At 41.9% G+C, this 27,608-nt stretch overlaps 2 protein-coding genes across 2 annotated transcripts in view; one reads left to right on the top strand and one right to left on the bottom strand.

Annotated features, from left to right (window-relative positions):
• Positions 1-13,383, bottom strand: part of PTCD2 (pentatricopeptide repeat domain 2) — a 30,821-nt gene extending 17,438 nt beyond the window's left edge. Inside the window, exons 1-4 of the mRNA XM_024219952.2 lie at positions 13,195-13,383; positions 7,244-7,336; positions 3,983-4,112; positions 3,236-3,353 (exon numbers count right to left, since the gene is read on the bottom strand). Of these exons, the coding sequence (XP_024075720.1) occupies positions 3,236-3,353; positions 3,983-4,112; positions 7,244-7,336; positions 13,195-13,327 (474 nt within the window). The 5' untranslated portion in view covers positions 13,328-13,383. The remainder of the gene's footprint in view (positions 1-3,235; positions 3,354-3,982; positions 4,113-7,243; positions 7,337-13,194) is intronic.
• A 33-nt stretch (positions 13,384-13,416) lies between these two features.
• Positions 13,417-27,608, top strand: part of MRPS27 (mitochondrial ribosomal protein S27) — a 63,365-nt gene continuing 49,173 nt past the window's right edge. Inside the window, exons 1-3 of the mRNA XM_024219838.3 lie at positions 13,417-13,606; positions 18,922-18,999; positions 26,244-26,314. Of these exons, the coding sequence (XP_024075606.1) occupies positions 13,528-13,606; positions 18,922-18,999; positions 26,244-26,314 (228 nt within the window). The 5' untranslated portion in view covers positions 13,417-13,527. The remainder of the gene's footprint in view (positions 13,607-18,921; positions 19,000-26,243; positions 26,315-27,608) is intronic.

Below are 27,608 nucleotides of genomic sequence, written 5' to 3' on the forward strand. Positions count from 1 at the left end.
GGCTTTTTTGCCTGGGGTGGCAAAAAAGCCAGAGCCGGCCCTGCTGGCCATGTCCCCATAAGTGATACATTTGGCTCTCAATGTTCTGCTTGTATCCCCCAGTGGAGTAATCTTTAATTTTCCATTGAACTTTAGATCATATTGTGTCACTGATTTTTGAAGAAGAACTTCCTACTGAGTTCTACTTCAAAAAAGATTGATGGCAGGACATGCCCTTTAAGTTAGTACAAACAGAACTGACTGGGTACAGGCTACTTTGAAAGCTTAACAGTTATAAATTCAGGTTTGTGTTTTCCTGTAGCTGAACACTGATTAATGATGTCTTTGAGGGAAAAAATGCCAGCACCATCAAACTGAAGGAAGTTTTTTTGCTGAACACAGAACAAAAGTGGTGAGCTGACCAGGACTAAGGCTGTAATTACCAAGAGCAGAAAATTTAATGAGAGCGCGCCTTAGAATGAAAAATGAGCGTATTTTCCCCTCACTGAAATTATACCGAACATGGAGCATTCAGGGAAATGAATGTGTGTGAGACAACACAATGCTAGAGGTATATTAAGTTTGAATTTCTATCCACAGAGGCTGCACTAGTGACAGCTGAATGTTACTGTGGAGAATGAAGAGGTTACATGTAAGGCTACGACTTTGGCAGGGAGATCAGTGTTTCTGATAAATATGAATCTGAGTAAAGTCTGTGATCGTCGCAGCAACAGCTCCTTTCCCTTCTGGGAGTTGTGACCTGGCCCATGTGGTCGCAGGGCCACTCAGGTTTGGTGTGTCCGCCACTCTGCAGATGGGGACAGAGGGGCGGAGACACCAAACCTGAGTGGCATTGCGACCCATGGACTAGGTCACAATGACAATCCAATTTGACCCTCCTCTCCTCCATCTATGGAGGGACGGACGAGCCATACCTTAGTGGCGCCGTGTCCAAGTGAGCCAAGTACTGATGCCTGGAGCAGGGAGCCAGGCCCAGCCCTACACGACAGGAGCTGCTGCTGCGGGGTGAGTCCAAAGCAGGCTTCCTCTCCAGCCCCGCTTTTTCCTCAGGGTCTTCCCTCCTAACAGTGATGGGCTCACTCTCCAACCTCTCCCACAGGCCCCCTGCTCTTCCCCTTTCCGTGAGATGGCCTCGTTTTCACACACCTCTGCCATTACATTTTAAAAAATTTCTGTGAAAAAAATTGTAGCCTTTATTACATGTAGTTTTTTTTATAAATATGGCATGTCCCTCTGGTTATCTGTTCCACATTAACCTGCTTGACTGCCAGAAGTTAAATCAAAGGAGGTTGTTAAGGGAGAAACAATGGGGAACCTATGGATTGGGAATAGCCCTTGCCTGGCTCCAGATGGTCTGGCAAGGTATATTGTTCCCAAACCAAAACCTAGGATCAAGCTGTTCCAAAAACGTAGGGTATGTCTTTACAGCACAGTCAGCTTGAGTTACAACTTGAGTGTTACACCCTAATATGACTCCCAGCTACACACACAAATCTCTAGCTTGAGTTAAGTGGTGCTTTAGGCTTGATCTAGCTGGTCTGTCAGGGTATGTCTACACTGCAGCTGGGATCATGCCTACCAGCCCAAGTAGACAGACATTCCTTAGTTTCACCTAAGCTCGCATCTTAAAAATAGCAGCATGGATGTTATGGCATGTGTGGCAGCAAAGCCTAACCACCCTGAGCTCAGACCCAGGTGGTCATGGTGGGTCTGAGCTCAGGTGGTTGGCCCATGCTGCCACCCATGCTATAATGTCCACACTGCTATCTTTACCACCCTAGCTTGAGCCGGACAAGGTTGCTTGAGTAGGCTAGCCTGTGCACTTTTGCTGTGTAGACATACCCTGAGGCGGACACCCAAACTGACGGAGACATACACAGGGACTGCAGCAAGCAAGCTGGCTCTCTCAACCCACAGATGGGAATAAGTCAGACCTACCTGAGCTATGAATAGGGAAGTTAAGCTTATGTAAGGGAATATATTCAACTCTTTGTTGTGTTGACCCATTTGCCTAAACTCTGTGTTCCCTTTGGCAATTAAATGCTACTTTGTTTTGAAGATGCTGTTTTTGAGTCACTTTAATCAGCTGGCGCTGGTGCCTGGAGAAAAAGGGGCTTACAGGTGCCAAACTTGGTTGGGCCTGTTGGATTAAGATGGTTGGGTAAACAGGTGTGCTACAGCCTCAAGACACAATCTAGGAGCGGTTGGATCACATGGTTCCACCAAGAGTGAGGTGCAGGAAGCCAGGCCTGTCACCTGAGGGGTGCACTTGAGAAAGACACAAAGGTATTTAAGATGTGGCTGGCCCGGTAACTGTGACATCTGCCTTCCATGATCTAATATCATTCATCAGTACTGCAAGAACTCAGGGCCTTTCTTACATAGGCCCTAATTCGAAGAGATGTTTATTTAAAGACATGCCTGAATAAGCATGTGAGCAGCCTCAGTGATTTCAAGGGATTTCTTACATGCTTAAAGCTAGCCACGTGCTCAACCATGTTACTAAATTAATGCTTGATCCAAATCCCAGTGAAGTCAAAGGGAGTCTTTCCATCAACTTCAGTGAGCTTTGGAACAGGCTGATAATATCCTCTCTCTACATTATAGGGCTCCGAAGTCCATCCTCCCCTGTCATAATGACCTAGGTAGCATGTATATAGGATTTTATAGCTTCAAAATGCTGTCCAAAAACTAGTCTTTATCACTGTAAAGCATTAAGGGACTGGTTTTCAGAGGTGCTGAGCACACACAAAACTCTCGTAAGCTTCAAGAGTTGCTGCAAATGCTCAACATCTCTAAATCTGGGCCTAATCTTCTATACAAAAAACTCAGAATCACCAATGTCCAAAGATGCATCAGTGAAATATGTTTACCAATGTTAGGTAAATTTGGTAGATTGAAGAACTACTTCTATTCAATGCATTTTATAGAAAATGTTGTAATTATTCTGAAATCCAGTTAACCTCCCAATTACAACAGAAATGCCAGTTTGGTTCAATGTTTTCAATTGTTGTTCCTAATAGAGAAAAGCAGAGACTGGAAAGTCAGCACTGGCTAATCAGCCCACATGCCTTTGCATCTTAGAAAATAAATTCTCATTATTTCTACAAATCTTCCACTTTACTATAACTTTGAGCTCACGGGAGGTCAGGACATGCAACATATTACTAACCAAAATTAGAATTGAAGTGGAAAATAATTTTTTTTAAAAATTATATATATAAAGGGAAGCTACCTGATCTTTGATGAGTTCTATTGCAGGTACTTCAAGGTCCAGCTCATAACACAGCCTCATAAAAAGGGGTCCAAATTTAAACTCACCAAAGGCCACATTTCTGTTCTCTGCATGGTACCTGATTAGAAAAGATTTTTAAAATGTAAAAATACATCAGGAGTGGAAAATTGTGACTAATTATGACTTTCAAGAGGCAATGAAATCTGCATGTGAAATGGCTTAGGCAGACTGTTCTCTCTGTATACAGTCAATGGCATTTAGAACAACAGTAAGATCATTGCATGGAAAGAACATTGTCAGCTCCAGCCAATTAGTAAATAATGAAGTGAACAGTAGTAATAATAATGTCATCTCTTCTTTTGCCCACAAACTAATCTCTATCAGTTTAGCAATAGAGTGGGCCTACAGCATTTATTTGTATTGGTTTTTGTTGCATTATTTTTTTAGTACACATGCTACTTGTAAAATGTGTTGGATTGACAGCCCTAAATACTCTAGTCCTCTATTTACAAAGCAAAAGCAGTACAGGCAGTAGCAGGGCTATTTTCATGCCAGCATGCTTCCATCTTTTTCTGCAGGGCAACATCCAGGTGCGAGCGGCTTTTTCACTCTCCATAACCTTTTTTCCTTTTACTGAGCTCAACGTTTCATCATTGCTAGAGGCATACATTACAAATAAAATTACCATAAATGAAAAATACAAGGAGACAGAGAAAACAATTTGCTTTGGATTTTTTTCTAAATTACCTGTAAATAACATTTTTAGCTATTTCCACATCGTCTGGTGTCTGGCACAAATGCAGCAATGTTTTTAATTCATCTTTGAGGATTATTCTATTTTTCTTCAATTTTTCTTTGATATTTCTAAAATATGAATCTGAAAGTAAACAAATTGTTGCAGTAGTCTATTGGACACAGCTCCTTCAGTCAGTATACTATACTCTGTACCAGAAGTATGACAATTTCATAGGCTACATCTACACTACAGCACCAATGCAGCTGGGGGAGGGATAGCTCAGTGGTTTGAGCACTGGCCTGCTAAACCCAGGGTTGTGAGTTCAGTCTTTGAAGGGGCCACTTAGGGATCTGGGGCAAAAATCAGTACTTGGTCCTGCTAGTGAAGGCAGGGAGCTGGACTTGATGACCTTTCGGGGTCCCTTCCAGTTCTGTGAGATAGATATAGCTCTCTCTCTCTCTCATTGCTTGTGGTGGAGATGCTCTAAGCTGACAGGAGACAGCTCTCCCATTGGCTTAATAACTCCTGCCTCTGCAAGAGGGGATAGCTATGTCAGTGGGAGAAGCTCTCCTGCTGACATACTGCTATCTACACTGGCACTTATAATCCACACCCCTGAGCGACGTAAGTTATACCGAAGTAACCTGTAGTGTAGACAAGGTCATAGCATTAAAAGGATTTCCCCAATAATAGGCATAATACTGCCCACAGAGAAGTACATATCTGGGGTTTTCCTTGAAAATTCGAATGTCTGAAAGAGAGGGGGACTCCGCAAGTTTAAAAAGGGCTCCAAATCTAAAGCTTTTCTAGACTCTTCTGCACCGTGTACTGTATGGGATATAAAAGTAAAAACCCCCAAGAGCTTTGACACTCCTCTTTCTTTCTTCCAGTCCCAGTTGTAGACTCAAACAGGCACGGGACTACACCAATCACCAGATAACAGTATTGGCCTGGGGGATTCATAGCCCTGGATAAGTGAAAGAAGCAAGGAGAAGAGATGTCTCATACTCTTCTAAAGCTAGAACAGAAATGCACAGGCTATAACCATAGGATCTTGGTAAAAAATGTAATTACTTCTCTTGGTCTCTCAAATACTATGGTGGGTGCAGGAAATAAGAACACACCCAACATATGCACCATAAACTAGGAATTTGACATATTATAGATCCATTAGTCCCCAGGGGATAATATAACTCAGCCAAGTAGACGAACAAAGTGAAGTATGTTCTGAATCCCTATAAAGCTTCGTTCCTACATTTAGCAACAGTGCCTGACCCACATTAATAAATTCAATATATATCTTATGAATCTTATTCCACGTCCTCCTCATACTGAAATTCCACCACTATAGCAGGGATCTTATGAGTGAACCAAGCAGTGGAAATGGAAAGGGAAGAGAGCCCTTTTAAACATAAAAAACAAACATGTACTTTTAACAGATCTGTGCAAATCAATACTAGTAGTATTGTAATTATTAATCCACCAATCCTTTGCTTTCCTTGTGGTGAAACCCTGATCGACTGTGGGACTACTAGTCCAAATTTGCACAACCCGAAGTAAACATCACAGAGTGTAAAACCACATTCTAGGGAGAATTCATCTGATAAACGCTATTAAATCAGACACAAAACAAGCATTTGATGTTTTAAGAAGTAGCACTATTTTTTCAACATGAAAAGCTTTTAAGAATTGCCATGTTGCCTAATATTTTTAAAGAATACCGTTTAAATAATGGTATATCTATACAAAGTACCAGAAAAATGAATAAGTATGAAGAAACTTATTATGCTGCTTTGAAAGAAAGCAAATTTCCACAGCAGATTTGTGATTATGTTAGGCTTGGCAAGCCAGTCAACTGACTGCTCAAATAATGTCATTTGCCACCTATTTATTTGACCAAAGTCAAATGTTCCCAAATATTCCAGCAAGAATGGCCTAACGTAGGTGGGAGCCTACCTTTTTGACTGCATCCTCGTGCCATTCTTTCACTTTTTACAACTTCATTTCATTGCACTTTGCAATTTTCTGAGTTAAAATAACTGTTAAGTAACTTGTTTTTTGTAATTAGTCATAACTATCTACCTAAGGCTAAGCCTATTGGGGACCATAAAGTTTTACCTTTTTTTTTTTTTTTTTGGTTAGTGTTCTAATAAATCACTACTTTAAAATATTTGACCAATGTATGACCGGTCAATTGATTGATTCTTTTTAGGATCGGTCAAATGGCCAACCGCAGATTATGTCTCACCTGCATTGCTTTTTCTCTCCCCCAGGGCGCTAATGTGACCCAGTTTCATGCCATTCATCCCATGTTTAAATTACGAGTATCTCACTTTTATCCTATTTTGCATTATGACACTATATTGCCAATTAAATTTTTTAACACTTGTTTCTATCTTTTATCTCAGGAAATAACTCTCAGCTCCCCCTCTGTGCCCCCACAAAGATTGGGTTTTACATCTTCACAGAACATCCTTCACCCCGCTCCCTCACCCCCAACAAACCTCATTTTGTTCTTTGGGATAATCTTACATTTGTGAAAATAAAAAGTTAACATTAACAGAAACAAAATCTGTGTATAATCAGACAGCTTCATGAAGAGAAGTCCTGCATAACCTTTATGAACTCCTCACAGCAGATTTATGTTTCATTAAATAAAGGGAGAAGGAACCTCTACAGATTTTCCCTAATAGGACTTTGTCTATTAACAATAACAATCCAAGACTTTACTCCACACTCATTTTGGAGATCCTGAACTCATCTTTCATATTTCTAATTTACAGGTGTCACTGGAATCAGAGGAGATACAAGATGAGAGGTTGGGAGAAAGGAAATAGCTGAATAGCACAAAATTGCTAATTTACAAAGTGGATTAAGACAGAATTATTGGCATAACCCTCTTCTGGATACCTAAGCCCTTACTAAATTTTATACACCTCTACCCCGATACAACGCTGTCCTCGGGAGCCCAAAAAACCTTACCGCGTTATAGGTGAAACCGCATTATATCGAACTTGCTTTGATCCGCCAGAGTGCGCAGCCCCGCTCCCACGGAGCACTGCTTTACCGCGTTATATCCAAATTCGTGTTATATAGGGTCGCGTTATATCGAGGTAGAGGTGTACTAAGTTTCCCTGTAGAAGAAAACAGTTACCTGTTCTAAAAAGTTCCAAAGTTGCACTGTGGTTTGGTGGCCTTGACTGGAACAAACAGAAATCTTAAATGCTCATTTTAATATTGATGGTATTGCTCAATAAAATAAACACTTGTACCTTTCTTGCCATAAATTTTATGTTGAGTTGCTATCTTCTTCTGTTGAAAATCTCGCAATCGTATAATATTATCGGTTAGCAGATATCTCTTTGCTAAAAATGGGGAGAAAGGAAGAGGAAGATTCAGCATAATATTAGATTTACTGTTTGAGAACATTGAAGTTTGCATTTAGGAATTGCTGCTATTATTTACCATGTAATCCGGGACCACAAGAAGATTTAGGGCCTGGTTTTCAGAAGTGCTGGGCACCTGCAGCTTAGTCAATGGAAGCTGTGGGTGTTCAGTGCCTTTAAAAACCAAGCTCTTAAAGTGCATCATAGTCAAAATGTGACTGTAAACATGGCACCTTCTTTCTCAACTGTGAGTCTCTGAGTCATAGTTGCTTACTTTACTGACAAAAATAAGTATTTACTCCTACAGCTTTGCAGGGCAAATATAGACAAGGAGGCGTGAGCAGTATAATAGTTTTGCTTCATGCGTAATTAAAGTAAACTGCAAAAAAATAATTAAAATTGAGATGTGTGTTTCCCCACTAACCAATCAGTGAGAGCAGTCAAAGCAGAAAGGAGGAAAAAAGCTCCCCCCTTTGTGAAATCCTCTTAGTAGTGCTCCTTTCTGGCTTTCTCAAGAGATCCCAGAATGCACCATTCTATGACAGGACAAATAGTGGCTGAGAAGAGATTTTGATATTTGTGCTGTCATAGAATGATGCATTCTGGGATCTCTTGAGTAAGCCAGGAAGTACCAAAAGAATTTCATAAAAGGGGGAAAAAATTGAAAGATGAGCATGTATTATTATATGCATCACAATAGCACCCAAACTTCCCAATCAAGTTTGGAGCTCATTCGTGTTAGGTTCTGTTCAAATACATAGGAAGACATGGTTCCCGCCCCAAAGAGTTTACAATCTCAAGACTTTGATGCTGAACTCAATTTTTTTTTGCATCTCATCTTTTTCAGCTAATTGTCAGCTAAATTCTGTTTGCAAAATCTTTACCATCACAGACATCTCTTCAGTAACAAAAACTATCTGCAACAAAGCAATTTTAACAGGGTTATTGTAATAGTTTAAACTGATACAATCCACTCTTCTAGGTTGCTTATGGAATCATTCTAATCTTTTTTGTGTATTGGCTTAATCATAAGTTAGGGGAATACAAAAAGGAAATAAGTAGCCTAACTAATGGAACAGCTCATATCGGTAGGAAAAAAGGATGGTTTTATTTATACATACACACAAACCAAAAATTCTAAGGAACCAAAAAAAAAAAAAAAAAAAGAAAATCCTAAGATTTCTATTTACATAACAAAATAAAGGCCCACCTATACATATTAAAATATACATCAATGCAAACCATCCTAACACGGTTGAAATAAATGCACCTCATTTCTTTCAAGTGTGTCTTGTCTCATGGTAACCGGTTATAACTGGGTGACTAAATGATAATTGTTCTGTTCCCACTGAACTAGAATGTTGAAAATTGGTATATTCATTCCTCCTTCCACCCCTGAAATGTGCCATTTCTAACATCTCATCAAGAGATCATCAGTTTAATAACTTACAACACATTCTTTATTTTGAGGTAGTCTTATTAATAAGGCTAAGATTTTGTCACAGATATTTTTAGTAAAAGTCACGGACCGGTCACGGGCTTCCATGAATTTTTCTTTACTGCCCGTGACCGGTCCGTGACTTTTACTAAAAATATCCATGACAAAATGGGGAGTCACTGCAGGGGCCGGCTGGGAGCTCTGGGGGCCCCATCACCACACAGGGGAGCTCGGAGCTCCAGGGTCCTCCTCCCCCTGTGGCTTGGAGCTGTGGGATCCCCTCAGCAGTGGCTCAGAGGCTACCAGCACCTGCACCGACAAGGAGCTGTGGGGTATCCCCCAGCCGCCAGGACCTTGCAGCTCCCAGCCACTTGCCAGCGGTCTTTGGAAGTCACGGATTCCGTGACCGCCATGACAAAATTGTAGCCTTACTTATTAAGTATCATCCTCTGATTTGGAGAAATTAAGGCATCTGAGGTTTTATTTATTGGATTTTCACTAACAAAATTTCTGAAGGTGAGAAACTGCACCACAGCAAGCGATGTTAATATCCACAGCTGTCCAAAGCATGGAGTGCAGTCAGCTAGGAGGCAATAGTGTCCCAGGGCTGCACATTAAACTTTACTTCTCTGTTGAAAGGCAGAAAGAACGCATTTAGATTACCAGATCCATGGCTGAGTTTAGCCCTCACATTTAGAAAACTCATCTTTTGACTTGTAAATTGCACAAGTTTGATTTGAAAATCAGGGAGAGAGAGGGAGGGGAAAAAAGTATGGAACTCCACAATACCATTTTTAGTCACTTTTTGTCCTTTCTCTCCCCCATCTCTCTGCTTGCCTCCACCTGTTCTCTCTTGTTATACACTTAGACTGTAAGCTCTTTGGGGGCAGAGACTTTTGGTTTTGGTTCTGTGTTTGGATAGTGCCTTGCACAATGGGGTCGGGGTCCCAGTCCCTGAGAGGGGCTCCTAGGCATTACTGCAACACAAATAATAAATAATATTATTTCTGACTAGCCTTCGTTTTCAAATTTCATCTGGATATAAAACTCACCTAGTACAAACTCCACAGCACAAAAACTAGTCCAAATTATTTTCTTTGCTTTGTCATTTTCTTAATTGATTTTAATGGGGAAAAACAAACTGTACAGGGCAACCTGATATGTACATTGATTGCAAAGGAAAGATGCAAGATTGCAGATAATTTGAAAATAGAGGATTATACAGCCAGATGCTAGAAACTCTGAAACCCTTACAAAGTAGTCCCCATGGTACTCCAGGATTCAGTATCCAACACAGGAAGAGTCAAGAAGTCTACTTCATATATGGCACCCAGATATCATGTTGGCAGACACAGCAGAAATAGACAAATATAGAAAAGCCTAACCATAATACTCAGTAAAAAGTTAAGTAAAGGGGCACTAAATACACAGATTTTCAAAGCTACACAAATTAGCAAGGGGTTCAAAGAGTGTAAGGTAGTTCTTCATTAGGTAATTAGAAACATTTAGAGGACAATGCAGACAGAGGCCCTGGTAGTCATGACTGTGTAAAGTGTAGTGGGAAACAATAGGACTGGACCAATCACCATGAAAGGCCTAATTCTAGAGCTGACAGAACACTTCCTGTTTTAGATTCTTCAAGTGAAACAATGTCTTTTGTTCCTTCATTGCGTTAATTACACATATACAGCTTCCACCCAGAATCAGTGATTACTACTAAGAAGTTACTAGTGTATCCTACCACTAGTTACAACTGCAGCTATAAAGCCCCGTGTTAGAACTGTGGTTTCAACTCAGACACTTCTATCTTTGGGCTTGATCCTGCTAAATCCCACATGCCCTCAAATCCCTGCCCCAAAAAGACTACAATCTGAAAGATAAAAGAAAACAAAGCAGGAAGGAACAGAATAAAAATCACAAGTAGAGAGGTTGGTGGGGTGACTGGTATATGCATTATGAATGCTGCACTGAAATATACAGCTACTATTTATCTCTATGGAAAACCTACTCCAAACTGCTTCTCTACCCAGCTAAAAATTCTTACATTTTGCAACTGAGTGGGTCTTTTAAACATTTCCACAATATTTTCTAAAAGTGAAAAGAAATGTTTATTCTATGTAAACAAACTCATTTCCTAGAAGCTGCTGAAAGACAGGAGAGGATGGCATAGGATATATCTTGACTGCAGAGTTAACTGAGGGTGATGAGCACTTGTGTTGGCCTCACCTAGGTGTGAGTGGCCACATTGCAAAGCTATACTGAAGAGTGTCCCTGGTGCATGTATTACTAGAACTTCTGAGGGGCTCATCTCATGGCTGTTAGTGCTAAAGTAAACTGAGCTTCTTTATAGTTCTTTCCCAGTAAACTGCAGAACTTGTCTGTCCTTCTGAGCATCTGGGGCTAATTTGGGGAAAGAACTGGAGGACTATCAGCACCCAAGTGGTTTAGCTTGTATCCACAGTGCAAAATGGGTGGGTTACCAGCCCAAGAGTAAACATCATTCAGGCTTTAGCATACATCTCAGCAACAGTAAGAGCTCAAGCTAAGGCTGCAGTGAAAACAAACCTTTAGTTGTCTAAGACCAGTTGTCTACATTACAAAGTTTTCTCAGCAGAGCTATATCGGTCGGGGAAGGTGTGTGTGTGAAAAAACCAACATCCCCTAACCGACACGATTATGCTGACAAAAAACCCCAGCAGAGACACAGCTATGTTGATATAAAAGTGCTTCTGTTGGCATAGCTAACACTGTTCAGGAAGCTGCTGTTACTATGCTAATAGAAAAAATTAATTGGTGTAAGCTGCATCTACACCAATATAGCTATATCAGCAAAGCACTGATAGTGTAGACAAAGCTTCAGTATCAGGTTTGGAATATCTAGACTCTCTGGAAGTACATCCCAGCAAGGCAGACATCCCTTCAACCTTCTAAGGCAGATAAACTGGGTATCATACAAGGTAGACATTCAGTAGCCACTGAATCAGTGCTGGGACAGAGAGTCTGTGTATGGGACGGAATAGTTTTATCTCGGTTGAATTCAATTCTATGTCTTCTGAAGTACTCTATACCCTTAATTTTGTAACTTATACACTAGAAAATTGAAAAGAAACTTTAGAGGGTAAAAGCAAGTATTGAACTGATCACTAGCACTGTACATTGTGGGATCATGGAGATTCCACTCACTAAGAAAAGCAGCTCTGTAAAGAAACCTGCTTTTGTTGAAGTGGCCTTTCATTGTTCAGAAGCGTCCATAAAAGGAAGGCCCATAGAGGAATTCCCATTTCTAAAAGGATAGGACAATAATAAATGGAAGGCCATTCCCAGTTAAGGCACCTCCAACATCACAAGTTGTAGGTAAGGAATGGAACAAGGATGTAGTTACACAGGCTGTTCTGTTGCTCTTAAATGCCAGAAGCACTGAAACAGAAATTCAGCTTTTTTGGGCGGATTCCCTTTTCTTTATTTCTACGAAACTGAACACAGTATGTATCAGGTTAGGGCATTTGGAAAATTGGTCAAAATAACCACTTGGTGTCAACAATCAGAGGCAACGGGCGTTTGGGCACTGTTCTCCCTGGGAAATTTTTATATAAAAAAATAAAAAGTTAAAGCACTTTTGAAGGCCAGTAGGCGTGATCTTATATTTACAGATTGGTAAAGTGAGGCACAGAGATTAAGTGATCTGCATACTACTCACCCAGGGATCTAGTCGCAGAGCTGGAAACTGAACCCACAGTTCCCACCACGTCCCTAACCTACCCAGTGGCATTAGAACAATGTTTACAGTAGAGGATGCTGAAAGCCATTGAACAAAACTATAAACCCTGCATATGATAGAAACAACTTCAAGCCAGGGGGTGCTACAGCACCCCAGCACTCCTAGTTCCAGCATCCCTGATCCCACCCCAGAAATCCCTATTTCGGGGTGATGCCCCATGTGGCTGGGGGGGTAACACGCTCCCCTCCGGACAGCACAGCCACACGCTGAGCGCTGTTAGCTGCTAACACAAGCGGCTCTCTAGCCCCCTGTACTGCTGGGGGCAGGGCGGGCAGGCAGACAGCCAGCTCCGAGAGCCCCGCAGCCGCTCCCACCGGCGGAGCCTAACCCCAAACACAACTGGCGCACACGCTGCGAAGCACGCCGCTGACAGGCCAAGGGGCCGCTCCACGCCAGCCCAGCAGTGAACAGATGGCGCTCAGCAGGGACCACACGTCCCAGCAACCCCAGGGCCAATTTGCCGAGTCCACTAAATCCAAGGCGTTGCAGTGCATGCTGGGAAGCGTAGTCCTCCTAGGCCGTGACGCCGTCGCTGGAGTACGCAGCCGGTCGTCTCTATAGCCCACAGGACACCCCAACCCCCGCTCATCTCCCGAGCCTGGGCCAGGCGCCCGCGAGTACCTCCGTGCGGGCAGCTCCAGCAGCCGGGCGCCGCGGCAGCTGAGCGCAGTATGGAACGTTTGATTGTCTCCCGCAGGATTCGATTAGAACCTCCGGCTACCGCGGCGGCCATTCTGTCCTCGGAACGTACCATCTGCGCCCAGATGCAGGCGGGCGGGAAAGAGGCCACCTGTAAATGGACTTCACTCCCCGCCCCCCCCCGCGCTTGCTAGTGCCGGTGTCCCTCCAGGGGCAGGGAGGGGCGCGAGTCCTCAGTAGCTAAATAGCTAGGTCAGGGGAGTACTGTCTCTGTGGCTGTTCGCGTCTCCCCTCCAGGAGTTGGTACATTCCGAGATGGCGGCCCCCGTGTTCCGGCGAGCCGTGCTCTTCTGGGGCAGGGCTGGGGGTGCGAGAGTGGCCCGCGCCGCGGCAGGTGAGTGACGGTCCGGAGCAGCCCGCAGGCTCCACCTGCCCTGGGGCTCGTTGAGGGGTGCGGACTCCTGGGGAGAATCAGGCTGTCGGGCACCGCTAGGTCCTATCCCCTCCCGCGCGCCCCGGGGTAGGAGGAGCCCCTTGGGGCGCTGAGCCAGAGCGGGCCCGAGCTCGCCGCCCGCGCACGGCTCCTGTATGGCCCAGGCGCCACAGGCCAATGCAGGAGAGCTGGGATCTACTCCTGGCTCCGAAGCGCACTGCTGGGGCGACCTGTAAAATGGGGATAATCATGCCCCTCCCCGCCAGTGTAAAGTGCTCTGGGAGCTCTGCGTGCAAAGAACGAGTCAGAGCTGAATGGCCTCCTGTGGCTCCTGCACCCAGAATAAAGGGGTTACTAAAGCCAGTGCCCGTGCTAGCCCAGTAGGGGCTCTAAGCAGAAATTTGGGGGCGGGGGGCACAATACATACTAATAATTAATAGGGAGCCTTCTTGAGCTGCTCAGGGCCTTACTCAATTGTTGAGTCTGCTTATGCCTAGCACTAGCTCTGACTACAGCTTGGCAATGTAGTCAGATTTATTCCACATTCACCACCATACTGTCATGTACCCAGTCACCTGCTTTTCAGGCTAACATGAACTAGCACCCTGCTGTAATGTTGGGACTGTAAAATCTGCAGGGATAAACACTTAAACATTATCCATCCAGCAACAAAAGTTAGAGAGGTCAGGTGGGTGAGATAATAGTACCTCACCCAACTTTGTCTCTATAATAGCCTGAGACCAACTTGGCTATAACAACACCACGTACACCAGTGGTCACCAACCTGTCAATCATGATCGACTGGGCAATTGTAATCTCCTGGGGCATAGTGTGGCTGCCTCTAAGGCTGACTCCCTGCCTAACCGATCCCATGCCACTCTCGGAAGCGGCCAGCGTGGTCCCAGGGGGCAGGCATCTCCCTCCGTGTGCTGCTCCTGCCTGCAAGCGCTGCTCCCGTAGTTCCCATGGGCCGGGAGAGCTGTGGGGGCGGTGCTTGCAGAGAGGGGCAGCATGCAGAGCCACATGTCCCCCCTCCAGGGGCTGCAGGGGCACGTTGGCCCCTTCTGGGAGCGGTATAGGGTCAGGGTAGGCAGGGAGCCTGCCTTAGCCTCGCTGAGCCACTGGAGATAAGTGCTGCCTGGTGGGAGGCTGCACGCCATCCCTGAGCCCCCTCTGAGCCAGCACCCCAAACATCCTGCACCCCAGCCCTGAGTCCCCTCATGGAACCAGCATCCCATACACCCTTCTGTACCTCAAACCCCCTCCTACACCCCAGACCCTGGCTCCTCTCTCAGAGCCAGCACCCTGTACCCCCTCCTGCACCCCAACACTCTGGACCTTCCTCCCAGAGCCAGCACTGTGACATTGCACTCTATATGTTTTATGGAAATATGCTTATGAGTGTGAATATGATGTAACTGGAATATGCTTTATGCAAAAGGTCTCTTGCAAGATATAACAAAGGTTATAAACTACTGAATATATTCCTCCTATTTGTATGCATGTATCGTTCTTGTATCTGAAGCTAGACCTATGAAGTATAACTCTGAGGTCCTATTGTAATTATGTAAAATGTGGGCCATTAATGGTGGCTTAGACTCTTGCTGGCTCCCATTGACTAGGACAATTGGTCGTAAATGGTTTATTTACCTGCAAGCCTTCCTCTGTAGGGTGGGCCAACCCAGGAAGAATGGAGACTAGGAGCTAGTCTACACTGGCAGCGCTTTAACGTGGCTTGTGTAGTCATGGCAGAGTGTTGGGAGAAAGCTCTCCCAGCATGCTAAAAAACCCACCTCCATGAGAGGTGTAGTTACCAGCACTGGTGCACTGTTTACACTGGCACTTTACAGCACTGAAACTTGCTGCGCTCAAGGAGGTGTTTTTTCACACCCCTGAGCGAGAAAGTTGCATTGCCACTGTAGACAAGCCCTAGGGGTCTTAGTGACATGTGACCATGTCACATGATATTGGAATCCATCTTAATCCTTGTACTTTTCCATTGGTGAGGCGGGGGCGGGGACAAGCACAGACAAGATTCCCGGCTTGTGCCAAAGCTATAAAAGGGGGTGGAGCAGGACAAAAGGGGCTGACAATCATGAGAAAACCCCTGCTTACCACCTGAGATGTCTGCTGGATCTAACAAAGACTGTACTGGGGAAAGGATTGGGCCCAGACTAGGAAGGGGTCTAGTCTGTGAAAAAAGCTTATTAGAACATCTTTGAGGGTGAGATATTACTTGTAATCAGTTTCTTAATGTATTAGGCTTAGATTTGTGAGTTTGTTTTATTTTGCTTTTGTGACTTACTTTGTCCTGGCTATTATTACTTGAAACCACTTAAATCCTACTTTTTATACTTAATAAAATCATTTATTTATTAATAAACCCAGAGTAAGTGATTAATGCCCGGGGAAGCAAACAGCTGTGCATCTTTCTATCAGTGATATAGAGGGCGAACAATTTACGAATTTACCGTGTATAAGCCTTATACAGAGTAAAACTGATTTATTTGGGGTTTGGATCCTATTGGGAGCTGGGTGTCTGGGTGCTGGAGACAGGTAACTTGCTGAGTTGTTTTTAGTTAGTCTGCAGCTTTTGAGGACATGGCCCAGACCCTGGGTCTGTGTTGCAGCAGGCTATCATGTCTGGCTCAACAAGGCAGGGTTCTAGAGTCCCAAGCTGGCAGGGAAAATGGGCTCAGAGGTAATTTCAGCACATCAGGCGACAGTCCCAAGGGGATCTCTGTGACTGTCCCACCCTGAGCCCCCTCTCAGAGCCAGCACCCCAAACCCCCTCCTGCACCCCAGCCCTGAGCCCCCTCCTGGAACCAGAACCCCATTCCCCTTTCTGCACTCCAAACCCACTCCTGCACCACAAGCTCTGACCCCCTCCCAGAGCCAGCACCTGTACCCCTTCCTGTACCCCAACACACTGCCCCAGCCTGGAGCCCCCTCCTGCACCCAAACTGCCTCCCAGAGCTTGCACCCCTCCCCCCCTCCTATACCCCAACCCCCTGCCCCAGGCTCAGCCCAGAGCCCCCTCCCACACTGCGAACCCCTCAGGCCCCAGTCCAGAGCCTGCACCCCCTCCTGAACTGCAACATCCTGTCCCAGCCTGGTGAAAGTGAGTGAGGGTGGGGGAGAGCGAGCGACGGAGAGATAGGGGAATAAAGTGAGCGGGGCAGGGCTTCGGGGAAGGGATGGGGTAGATCCTAGGTTGCCCTTAGATTCAAAAAGTGATCTTGGGCATAAAAAGGTTGGAGACTACTGACCTACAGCAATCCAACTTAACAATTTTTTATTAAAGCTTGTTTTTACAAAAGCAAAATTTTGGGTAAAATTGAACCAGAGTTCCCCTTAAAACCGTGTACATAAACTCCTCTGCTAGTGGAGTTTGTGGGTGTGTTTACAATTTTACTGATTTGAAATCTCTCCTTGTTGCTTCATAGTAGGTCAGTGTCCATGTCACAAAAATCACCACCTTTTCATTTGGCACTAACGGGTATCCTTGTGACAAAAGTGAAGTAGCATGGAGACTGAACTACCCTCACAGTTAGGGTTGAAGCTCTGAAGGTAGCACAAAAGTAGGATTGGCCATGATTTCCCCCCCCACCCCCCAAATAACCTTGTGACCCCCTGCAACTTCCTTTTGCATAATGTCCCTGCATTATGGTGTCTATACTGTGTGTTCTGTGGAGACATCACATTTCAGCCTCTAGGGCTGGCATTCTTAACCAACTCTAACTATGCACACAGACACAAAAGGGGAAATTGTTCTAAAATGTCTAATTAAAATTATCACAGTTTAACACACCTACCACTTATATTGAAGAATGGAGGATATTAAATGCTTCTTGTGATTTGAAACCTTTTTGTACAGCTGAATACATACAGTAATGTATTTTGACCACAGGACTCCAGGCCACCAAATCTTTTGACATACATTTGCAAAGAAATGTAGAACTGGACATCTTTAAAAAGAAGGATGGTGAAGTGAAAGAGGTTCATTTTCTAGCTTCCAACTATAGCAGGAAAATAACTAGGAGTAAAATGAAAAACGATGACTTTAAATTTCATGACGTTTGTTAGTGCTTTCAGATGAGGACTTGAAAACAAGTGCTATGTAGTATGTGGAACCATAATAGTAATTTGTACTTACAATATATATTTCATCCAAGTCTTTCAAAGCATTTTACATCCATATCTGTACCTCTTTCCCCTTCAGCAACACATGACATGCTGCCCCTTGCACCTCTCATGTATTCCTTTGCACAATGGTGTTCCCTGTCCTCCAGGATTCAGCACTTGCCATTGTCTTCCAGAAGTTATGAACAGTCTTGCTCATGTTTCACAGGGCTGCCAGTGTCTCTTAAATAGAGCTTGGAGAATAACCATTGTTTATTTGACTTATTGGCAATTTAAAAAAAAAATCCTTTTGAGTTGGTTCTAAAATGAAAATGTTAGGCAAATAAACAAAATATTTTGTTCAACCTCCAATGGATTTTTTTTTTTTTTTTTTTTTACTTTTTACTAAACTTTTCCTTTAAATTTTGAGCTTTAACATTTTTGAATTTGTTGAATAAAATTGAATGACATTTCAAAACCCAAAGTCATTTCAAACCTAAAAATTGTAACATTGTTTGGAAAATATCGAAACAAAATGTTTTGAGTTTCAGATTTATTTTCTGAAACAAACAATTTGGGGAAACTGACATCAATTTGCAACCTGTCATCAAGTTGTGTTATTGAATCTGTTTTTTTTTTTTGTTTTTTTTTTTTTTTGCCAAAAAGTTTCAGTTGAAAAATTGAAGCCCTAATCACAAATGTGCATGAACGGAGAAGTATGTGGAGCAAAGTACATGTTTGATGCCATGTGGGTTTGTACTTCTTGCTTTGGTTCATGAATGTTTCCTGGCCTTAAGCTTTTATTAGAGGTGTAGAGAAAAGAAGAAGTGTGTGAACAATAAATGTTTTAATGCACCAAAGCTTTCTCTCAAATGCTGAAATCAAGTTAAGTGTTGTGGAAGTTAATTTCACGTTGCAGGGGACTACAGAGGCTTCTAGGAAAAAGCAAGTGACCATGGCAATGTCTTGTCTTACTATGGTTTGAATGCATATATGATGAATTAACTGCTTGAAATATGGAGTGCTCACAAAACAGTTACAGTTAATTCAGTGAATGGAAAATATAAAAATTTGTTCTAATAAAGGTGTCAGTTTAACTAAATGAACATTTTAAGTGATCTGACTTAGACAATGATTTTTTTTTTTTAAATTAGGCAGAAGATCTATTCTTTCTGCAGCTTACGTGGACAGTTCAAAATGGGAAGAAAGAGAAAAAGAGGTGCACAGCTTGGGTAAGGAAAGAGTTTTTACATTTACTCATCTTGACTAACTGAAAAACCTAAAATCATTATGGAACAGTTAATACTATTACTCACATTTTGTAGTACTTCATACTGAGTATTTGTGGAGTAAAGTGCTACTAAGATTGAGTAAGAGGATCAGAATCCAATCCTGTAAGTTAGAAATGTCTTGCCTGTTTTTACTATTGATCCAAAACAAAAATATGCAGATACTTTCTCCCAAGGGTAGACTTCATACCTTTAGTTAAAATTAGAAAGTCTTTTCTGTAAATTGTTTCTTTCACCAAATACACATTCTATGGATGTGATTTTTTTTTTTTTATTTAAAAAGTTCAAGTGCCCATTCTAAGTTTTGATATCAAAATGTAAAAGGCAGTCTGTTACTTACAATGAAGAGTAAGAAGTGTTAGATGTGCAAGATGTCATTTTGTAAACTATTGGAGGATAATTTTCACTTTCAAAAAGACGGACTGAAATCAGTGTCTGCTAAATTTTTTGCTGAGATTTATTAATTTTCTGTCAGGACAATTGAAACTTAGTTTTGGATTGGTTCAACATTAAACCATCTGCTATGATGTTTCATGGGAGTTGTAGTCTGTGCACTTGTATTATCTCCTTTGGGCTGAACTCCTGGGCTGGACTACATCTCCCATTGTTAGGGCCCTACCAAATTCACAGTCTATTTTGGTCAATTTCACAGTCATAGGATTTTAAAAATAGTAAATTTCATGATTTCAGCTAGTTAAATCTGAAATTTCATGGTGTTGTAATTGTAGGGGTCCTGACCCCACAAAGGAGTTGTGGGGGGAATTGCAAGTTTATTGTAGGGGGGGGTTGTGGTACTGCTACGCTTACTTCTGTGCTGCTGCAGGCGGCAGTGCTGCCTTCAGAGTTGGGCAGCTGGAGAGTGGTGGTTGCTGGCTGGGAGCCCAACTCTGAAAAGCAGAGCTGCCGCCAGCAGCGCAGAAGTAAGGATGTCATGGTATGGTCTTGCTACCCTTAGTTTTGCTCTGCTGCCTGCAGAGTTGGGTGCTTGGCTAACAGCTGCCGCTCTGCAGTCACCCAGCTCTGAAGGCAGCACAGAAGTAAGGGGGCCAATACCATGATCCCCCCCCTAAAATAACCTTGTGGACCCCCCCCTTCAACTCCCTTTTGGGTCAGGACCCCCCATTTGAGAAACTCTGGTCTTCCCTGTGAAATTGGTCTAGTATAGGGTAAAAGCACATAAAAGACCAGATTTCAGTCCACTACATGTTTTTCATGGCCGTGAATGTGGTAGGGCCCTACCCATCGTGCACCACAGCATCTACTCTGACTGACCTGCATGGCATATCATAGTAGTTTCATGGAAAGCTTTCAGCTTCCTTTGGGCAAAGGGATTTTCCTAGCCATGAATATGAGGCTGTAATCTGATCTCTATTATGCTTGATAAATCCAGATGATTGGCACAGAGGACCCATTAGTGCCAGTTGTGATTTTTCTTCTTATCTTTTTTGGGAGGGTTTTGCAACTGTAGAAGTTTGGGGGGGAGAGGAAATGTACTGAAGTATCCAGTTAATTTCCTTGCCAGTGCAAGAGGATGTCTCAAATCAAGATTGGAGGTCTTTATATAAAAGATATGGTGTAGCTCAACCAGAAGTTATAGGCTAGATGCAGGATTACTGGGTGAAAGTGTCTGGCTTGTGTGGTGCAGGAGGTCATGATCATCATGATACCTTGTAGCATTAATGTTTATGGATCTGAACTGCTCTCTATAGTACATAACTTTTTCATCTATTCATAAATAACTGGACTGATACTAACTCATTTTACTGTACATAGGCTACCAAAGTTTTTGGATAGCAATGACTATAGCCCTGATCATATAGCTCTTTTATGACACTTTTTGGGAGGGAGACTGCAACCTCTTTTCTGCCTGAGACCTTGGACCAAAGCAGTTACCTTACTCCTGGCTGCCTCTGAAAGTCAAGACCGCTTCCCCTTTCTCAGGGTTATCAGAACAAATTCATTCATTTGGTTTGGGTTTTTGGTGTCTTGTTCCTGGAAGGAACAAAAGAAGTTAGTAAAACCATGTCATTTCTAATAGTATGTTGGGGGAGATGACATCAGACATCTGGACTGTAGCCTGTCTTTGCTAATTGTGTTGCTGCATATTTAATCGTGTGTGTAAGAACAAAAAGAATTACTGCTAGGATGAATTATTCATATTAAGAAGACTTTTGTTTTAGTTTTTATAAAACCAAAAAAAACCTCTTCATCTCCTGCAGAACACTATGAGAAAGAAGATTAAATTGGCACTTACCCCTTTTGTATCTGTACTGCTGGTAGAAGCCTATAATCTCCACGGTTGTCAATCTGGCACATCTCATGATGATTTAAAGAAAGTAGTATTTTTGATATAAAGAAATGAGAAATGTTCTTACACAGATTCCCTCTATTTCACTGCTCTGATGACATGGTTGTGTTTCAGGCTTGTTCCTTTACTGTGTTATATATATGGTGTATTGTTACAAACTTGACTCCATAAAAATAATGAGGATTATAGCCTAAAGTTAATGTTCCTGGAGTGATAGGATTTTGAGACATCCAAGTATTGCAGAGGAGAACATTAGCATTTGTTCCACATCCAAAACTAACCAAAGAACGGTGGGTTTTTAAAAGATGAGATTGACATGTTCTGGTCATGGTTTTCAAATAACCTACAGATAGTCTATTATTATTATTAACAGATTTTTCCCTCTGTTCTGAAAATTAGATGTTCAAAAAGGAGGAGGATTGGATGGACCTACATTCTCTAAAATTTCAGTTGCTTTATCAACAAAAAAGATGAAGTTAACGGATAGTAGATTGCTGGCAAGTAGAGACCGCACTAATGGGGCAGCATTAATTAATTAGGTTTGTTTTTTTTCATTTTGTTTGAAAAAACATAGGACAGTTTTGATAACACCAATCAGAACAGTAGATGGCAGTGCTCTCTTTGTAGACTTCAGTGACTCAAGGCCTTTGTTATACAAATCAGTCCTTTCCTGATGGATCTCAGGAATGTGGAGGCCAGGGCCAGCTGTGGGTGCTGCATCTCATTTGCATATTGGCAGTTGAGAGCAGAGACACATTTGATGTAATACTAAAGTTGTTGGGTGAGCTCTTGACTCAAGCAGTCATTCAATCTCCCAGCATAGGACAGCATTTTTTCCTCCAAAATGTTTTGTTTTTATAAAAACTGAACTTTAGCACTTGACAATTCTGCACTGAAGTAGGTCTTCATTCACAGGACAGGTATGTCATAGGTACCAGCTTCCCAATGTTGCCTCATCAGTGGGCTTCAACCTTGTTCTTGATGATCACCACTGTGAGTGAGATGATAGTTCAAACTCCATGCCAATTACATGTTTGCCAAAAGGGTGCCAGTTGTAAGAGTGGTTTGTATGATGGACAGATGTCTACTAGGAACTGAACTGAGACCATATTCATGTTGCATCTGAAGAAGTGGGTTTTTTACCCACAAAAGCTTATGCCCACATAAATCTGTTAGTCTTTAAGGTGCCACCGGACTCCTTGTTTTTGAGACCACATTCATATCACACAGGTCACCAAACAGCAATCAGATGTTAGCCACTGTTGACCTGAATTGTATTTGAAATCAGTAACTTGGGAGGTGAAAGACTTTCATTAGTAGGTTCCCTGAGCCACCCAACTGTGGGAAGCAGGAATTTTAGTTTCCACGAACAGATTTAAAAATAAACAGGATGTCGAAGAGCCCGTTATTCCCATGACTAAGGGAGGAAGGTGATGCCTTGAATTTAAGTGACCTCCACTTTTTTTTTTTTTTTTTTTTTTTTTAGATAAAAGACACAATATATGGTTGTACTGTCTTCTGTAGTCTGTGGAAAACTACCTTTTTATGAAAGATAATAATTCAGTAAAAATTAACCTTGGATGAGAGTTGACCATATTAATCTCCTATTTGATAATTACCACTGCTGGACAAATAGTGTAAAAACATTTTTGGTGAATATTTGTTAGAATTTAAATACAAATTCACTTGGCCATGTAAACTCCCCTTTTGTGTTTCTACACACATATGGTCAGGTTTTACTGCCATGAAAGCTAAGAAATGTAAATCATGCACTTGCATTCAGATATCCCACAAGTAGGGTTGAGCATTTGACCAGTAAGATATTGTCAAACAGTGTAAAAAATGGTAAAAATACTTTAAGCACTAATTCATTAGATCACTAATAAAAGAGTAAGAATTTATGGTCTCCAATAGGCTTAGCCTTAGATACTTGTGCCTAATTACAAGAAACAAGTTACTTAATTGAATTACTTTAACTTAGAAAAATGCAAAACACAATGAAATGAAGTTCTAAAGAATGGTACTATGATGCAATCTAAAAAGGTAGGCCGCTACCTACTTCAGGGCTTTCTTGCTGGAATATTTGACAGTGGTCAAATATTCATGGTTAACGGACATTATTTGACCAGCCAATTGATCAGCTTGCCACACCTACCCACAACACATTTATGATTTGCAACACAGCTACATTATTTTTTTTATTAAATAGCAATCCACAGAATTAAATTCACAAACAAAAAACATTAATTTTTCTGAAATTCATTATTTTAAATTATTCAATCTGCTCTCACGCTCTACAGACAGAAGCAAAGCTGGAATATGTTCACTGCAAAATATTCATTCATCTCTAGTAATTACAGTAGAAGCTGCAGTTTGGCTGGCAATGTAGTTAAATTTTCAGTTAACCTGATTTCTGTTACCTATATGTTAAGCTTTAATTTTAGTGTGATTTTTATACTGGGGCTGAGGGAGCTGTGTCAGTGGTGCAACTTTACTTTCTATGGTAAAGTGTTGACAGATTTCCAGCTTCATTGACAGATCAAAGGACTAATCCTGCAAGTCCTGGGTGTGCAACTCTCATCAAATACTTGCCTTTCAGGATTGGACAGCAACACTCAAAGCTATCCTAGACATCTTTCAGTTTCAGACAGAGATGCACTAAATCCTCAACAACTCAATGAAGTCTGAAAAATGACTGCTACAAATGTGTTTCCCAAGCTGTATATTCATTCATCACGGAACCATGTTGTGTTATTGTTTGTTTAAATACTGAAGATATTCTTATTGTATACTTTCCTGTCTTATTCACTGTGTAGATTAAGAACTCTAGATAGTCTTATCATGCTCAGATGAGCATCTTTCTGTAACTAGCCTTTTGCTAATTGCTGTCAACCTGATGTTGCTGCTATATCTGTTGCCCTTGAAGAGTAGTTCATTCCACAGTTTGAATTTTATCACTGCTGTGAAGAATTGAAATGGCCTCTCCAACTGTTATCAGTTGTCTAGACCTAGATCAATTGATCAGCTGCAGGAGAATTGAATTATTCAGTCCCTTCTACCATTCCCTTTTCTACACATTTTCAAAGGAGTTTTTAAAAAAAAAAAAAAAAAAAGTACAGCAGATACATTTATCCTTTAAGCTTAGTGACTCAAGGCAATAGGTTGTTGACAGTTTTCCATGCTTTCCCTAGAAGAATCTTGTATAACATTTTTTCCCCCTTAGATCAAACACTTGAGAAAGATAGTTGAAGTTAACAATAATTGTGGTAACTACAGCTAGGTTTAAAATAATCAGCATTTCACTGGGTGTGGTCGTTCAGACATGGTCTTGAGTTGAAAGGCCTAAATTTTCCTACTTAGATATCTTGTGTTTAGACACCTAAATCCACATTTAAGTACCTAAATAAGTGGCCTGATTTTCAGAGATGTTGAACAGTCTGAGGGAGCTGCACCTTCTTAGCACCTGTGAAGTCAAGCTGCTTTTTAGAAAATTTGGCAAAAGTTCCTTTCTACAGTGGTAGATAGAGCTAGATTTTCAAAGGTATTTAGATTTCTAAAGATGCGGATTGGCATTTCTGAAAATCCCACTAGATGCCTAGGAGCCCATCTGCATCATCAGGCGTCTAAATAAATACCTTTAAAAATCCAGCTGTAAGAGCTTGAACTCAGGTGGAATGGAAATGGGATCTACAGGAAGCCAGCTGTAGCTCTGTGATTCAGGGCTGCCTACGGTAAGTGGAAGCTGCACAGGTACAGACTGATTTATGCCTCTGGTGGTAGGGCCCTCAAATACAATACTTACACCACTGGAGGATCGGGTGTAGTGGAGCCATTCTTCCTCCCTGTCCTGGCTATGGCCCACCTCCCCTCCCGCTCTGCTGAAGTATAGAACTTAACATCCCTTGTGCTGGAAATTATGGCCATTGTATATTATGACAGGTGGAAAACAAATTTAAAAATAATCAACGCACTCCTTCTCTTGATTGCACTGCAAGAGCCTGATCAAAAGCCCATTGATATCAATAGAAAGACTCTCATTGATTGCTTAATAGGCTTTGGATCAGGCCCTAAGTGAGTTGCAAAGGGGTCAGTGAGTAGAGCTTTTTGGAAAGGGGGCTTGAGGAGAGTACTTGCGAGTTACCAGACCTGGGAGACAGGAAGAGTACTACTGGGGCTGCTGCCAGAACCACAGAGGCATTTGGTATCCCTGACTCTGCAATGGAGCTGATACACAAGAGAATAGAGAGACAGTGAATCTGTCTTAGTATCATGGATGGGATACCCTTGCCGCATATCAGAGATGCTGCAATAGAGCTTTTTCCAAGATATGGTTATTCAAGAAAAATGCAAAAAAATATACCAACTTAGATTTATCAAATTCAGTATTTAGCCCCAAAGTTTAAAACCACTGTGCAGACTGTTAAAAAAATTACCATGTTGGGCTACTGGGATGGTAATAAAATACTCACATATAGCCCAGTTTATATTTGACTTGAGGTTTATCTTCTTTTGGCTTCTAGGAGTTGTTGGTTGTTTGACTTTTATTTTATTATAAAATAAGAAGAAACAAAACAGATGCACTGTCCAGTAAACACCAAACTTGAAACCAACAGTGAACTTTCAAGGCATCTGTCCAGCTTGTTTAGGCGCTTATTAATTTCACCTAATGCTTTAGGTCTTTTCCCAGTATTAAACATTTTGAAAAATCCTCCATGAATTTTGTTCTAACTTCAAATGAAAATAAAATACATTGCTAAGAACTGGTGTTTAATTTCATGACTGCATGCCCTGTTCCAGTTTGCAGAAGAGTTAATCTTTTACTGTCAGTTTCTCAGTAACTTTGATTAGTGGGAAAATAATTTTTCATGTGTTTCTACAGCTGAATTGGCCACATTAATGGACAGAACCTATGAAAGAAAGCTTCCTGTCAGCTCTTTGACAATATCACGGGTAAGAAAAAACTCCACTATTAACAAAGATGGGAGTGACCTGAGAATACTTAAGAAATCAAGTGAACTCCTAAAGGATCGGTTATTATTTGTGCTGAGAGTTCAAATTGTAAACATCTTGTTATATTGCTAAATTGAAGCCTTAGCTTTTTAAAAACTGTCTGCTATATCCACCTGCTTTAACTACTTATTATACTTGGATTGTAAGCTTTTCAGGGCAAAAACTGTCTTTATTGTGTGTTTGTACAGTACCTAACACATGGGGACCCTGACCCATTATTGGGGTCCCTAGATACTTCCACAATACAGATCAATATATTGGATCAGATTCTCTGAAACTGGCACAGAAGGGTGTAACTTACAATCCCCTGTGCCAGCCTGGCCCCGTGCACCAGAGGTGAGAAGACTCATCCCAGTGGAGTGCCGGCAAAGCTGCTGTTGCCTGCCCTTTTGTGATTTCTGTCTGTGGCAGCAACAGCTTTAAAATCCACCAAGTGCTAGTAAGTGTAGCACATATGACACTTGCTTTTAAAAGAAAGCACAGAACTAGGTCAGAAAGAAAAAAGCTGACTGGATATATTGGAAACTCAGCAGTACTATTCTCACCCATTAGCGATCACTGGAATGACCAGTGGGGCTTTCATACCACTTCATTCAGAAAAATACTTCATGCAGTTACGGAACACTTTCTGTGGCCTCAGTTCTGGTAGTTCTCTTGCTTATAGCTGCTTCCACTGGGAGAACCTGTAAACAGTTTTGCAGCATAGTATGGTCTTGATCGAAAGCCTGTTGAAGAAGTCAGTGAAAAGACTCCCATTGACTTGAGTGGCGTTTGGATCAGACAGCTTTGCCTTTTTTTGGGTTGAGCTTTACTTTCTGACCCAATATCAAACTTGCGAGAAGCAAATAAGTTCTGAGATCATTACTGGGGGTTGGGGAACAAAAACAGTGTTTGTCAATTTTTGATTCTATGAATTCAGAAAGGCTGGAAAATTGTGTATTGCATTGAAACCACTCAGTGTAACAGATTCCCACAACTCCTCCTGTTCTCCACTCCTGTTGTCTGAATTTAATTTTAAGAATTTTTTGTAACATTGTCTAAATTAGAGAGTTTTCCACTGGCATAGGTCAGCACAGCTTCATGGAGTTACACTGGTATAAATAAGAGCAGAACTTGGCCCTCTAGCTCCCCCCCCCCTTTTTTTTTTTAAACTATTAATGCCTAGTGACAGGTTTCAGAGTGGTAGCCATGTTAGTCTGTATCAGCAAAACAACGAGGAGTCCTTGTGGCACCT

The sequence above is a fragment of the Terrapene carolina genome, unplaced genomic scaffold (assembly GCF_002925995.2).
Source record: "Terrapene carolina triunguis isolate 2854851 unplaced genomic scaffold, T_m_triunguis-2.0 Scaffold69, whole genome shotgun sequence".
NCBI classification, from domain to species: domain Eukaryota; kingdom Metazoa; phylum Chordata; order Testudines; family Emydidae; genus Terrapene; species Terrapene triunguis.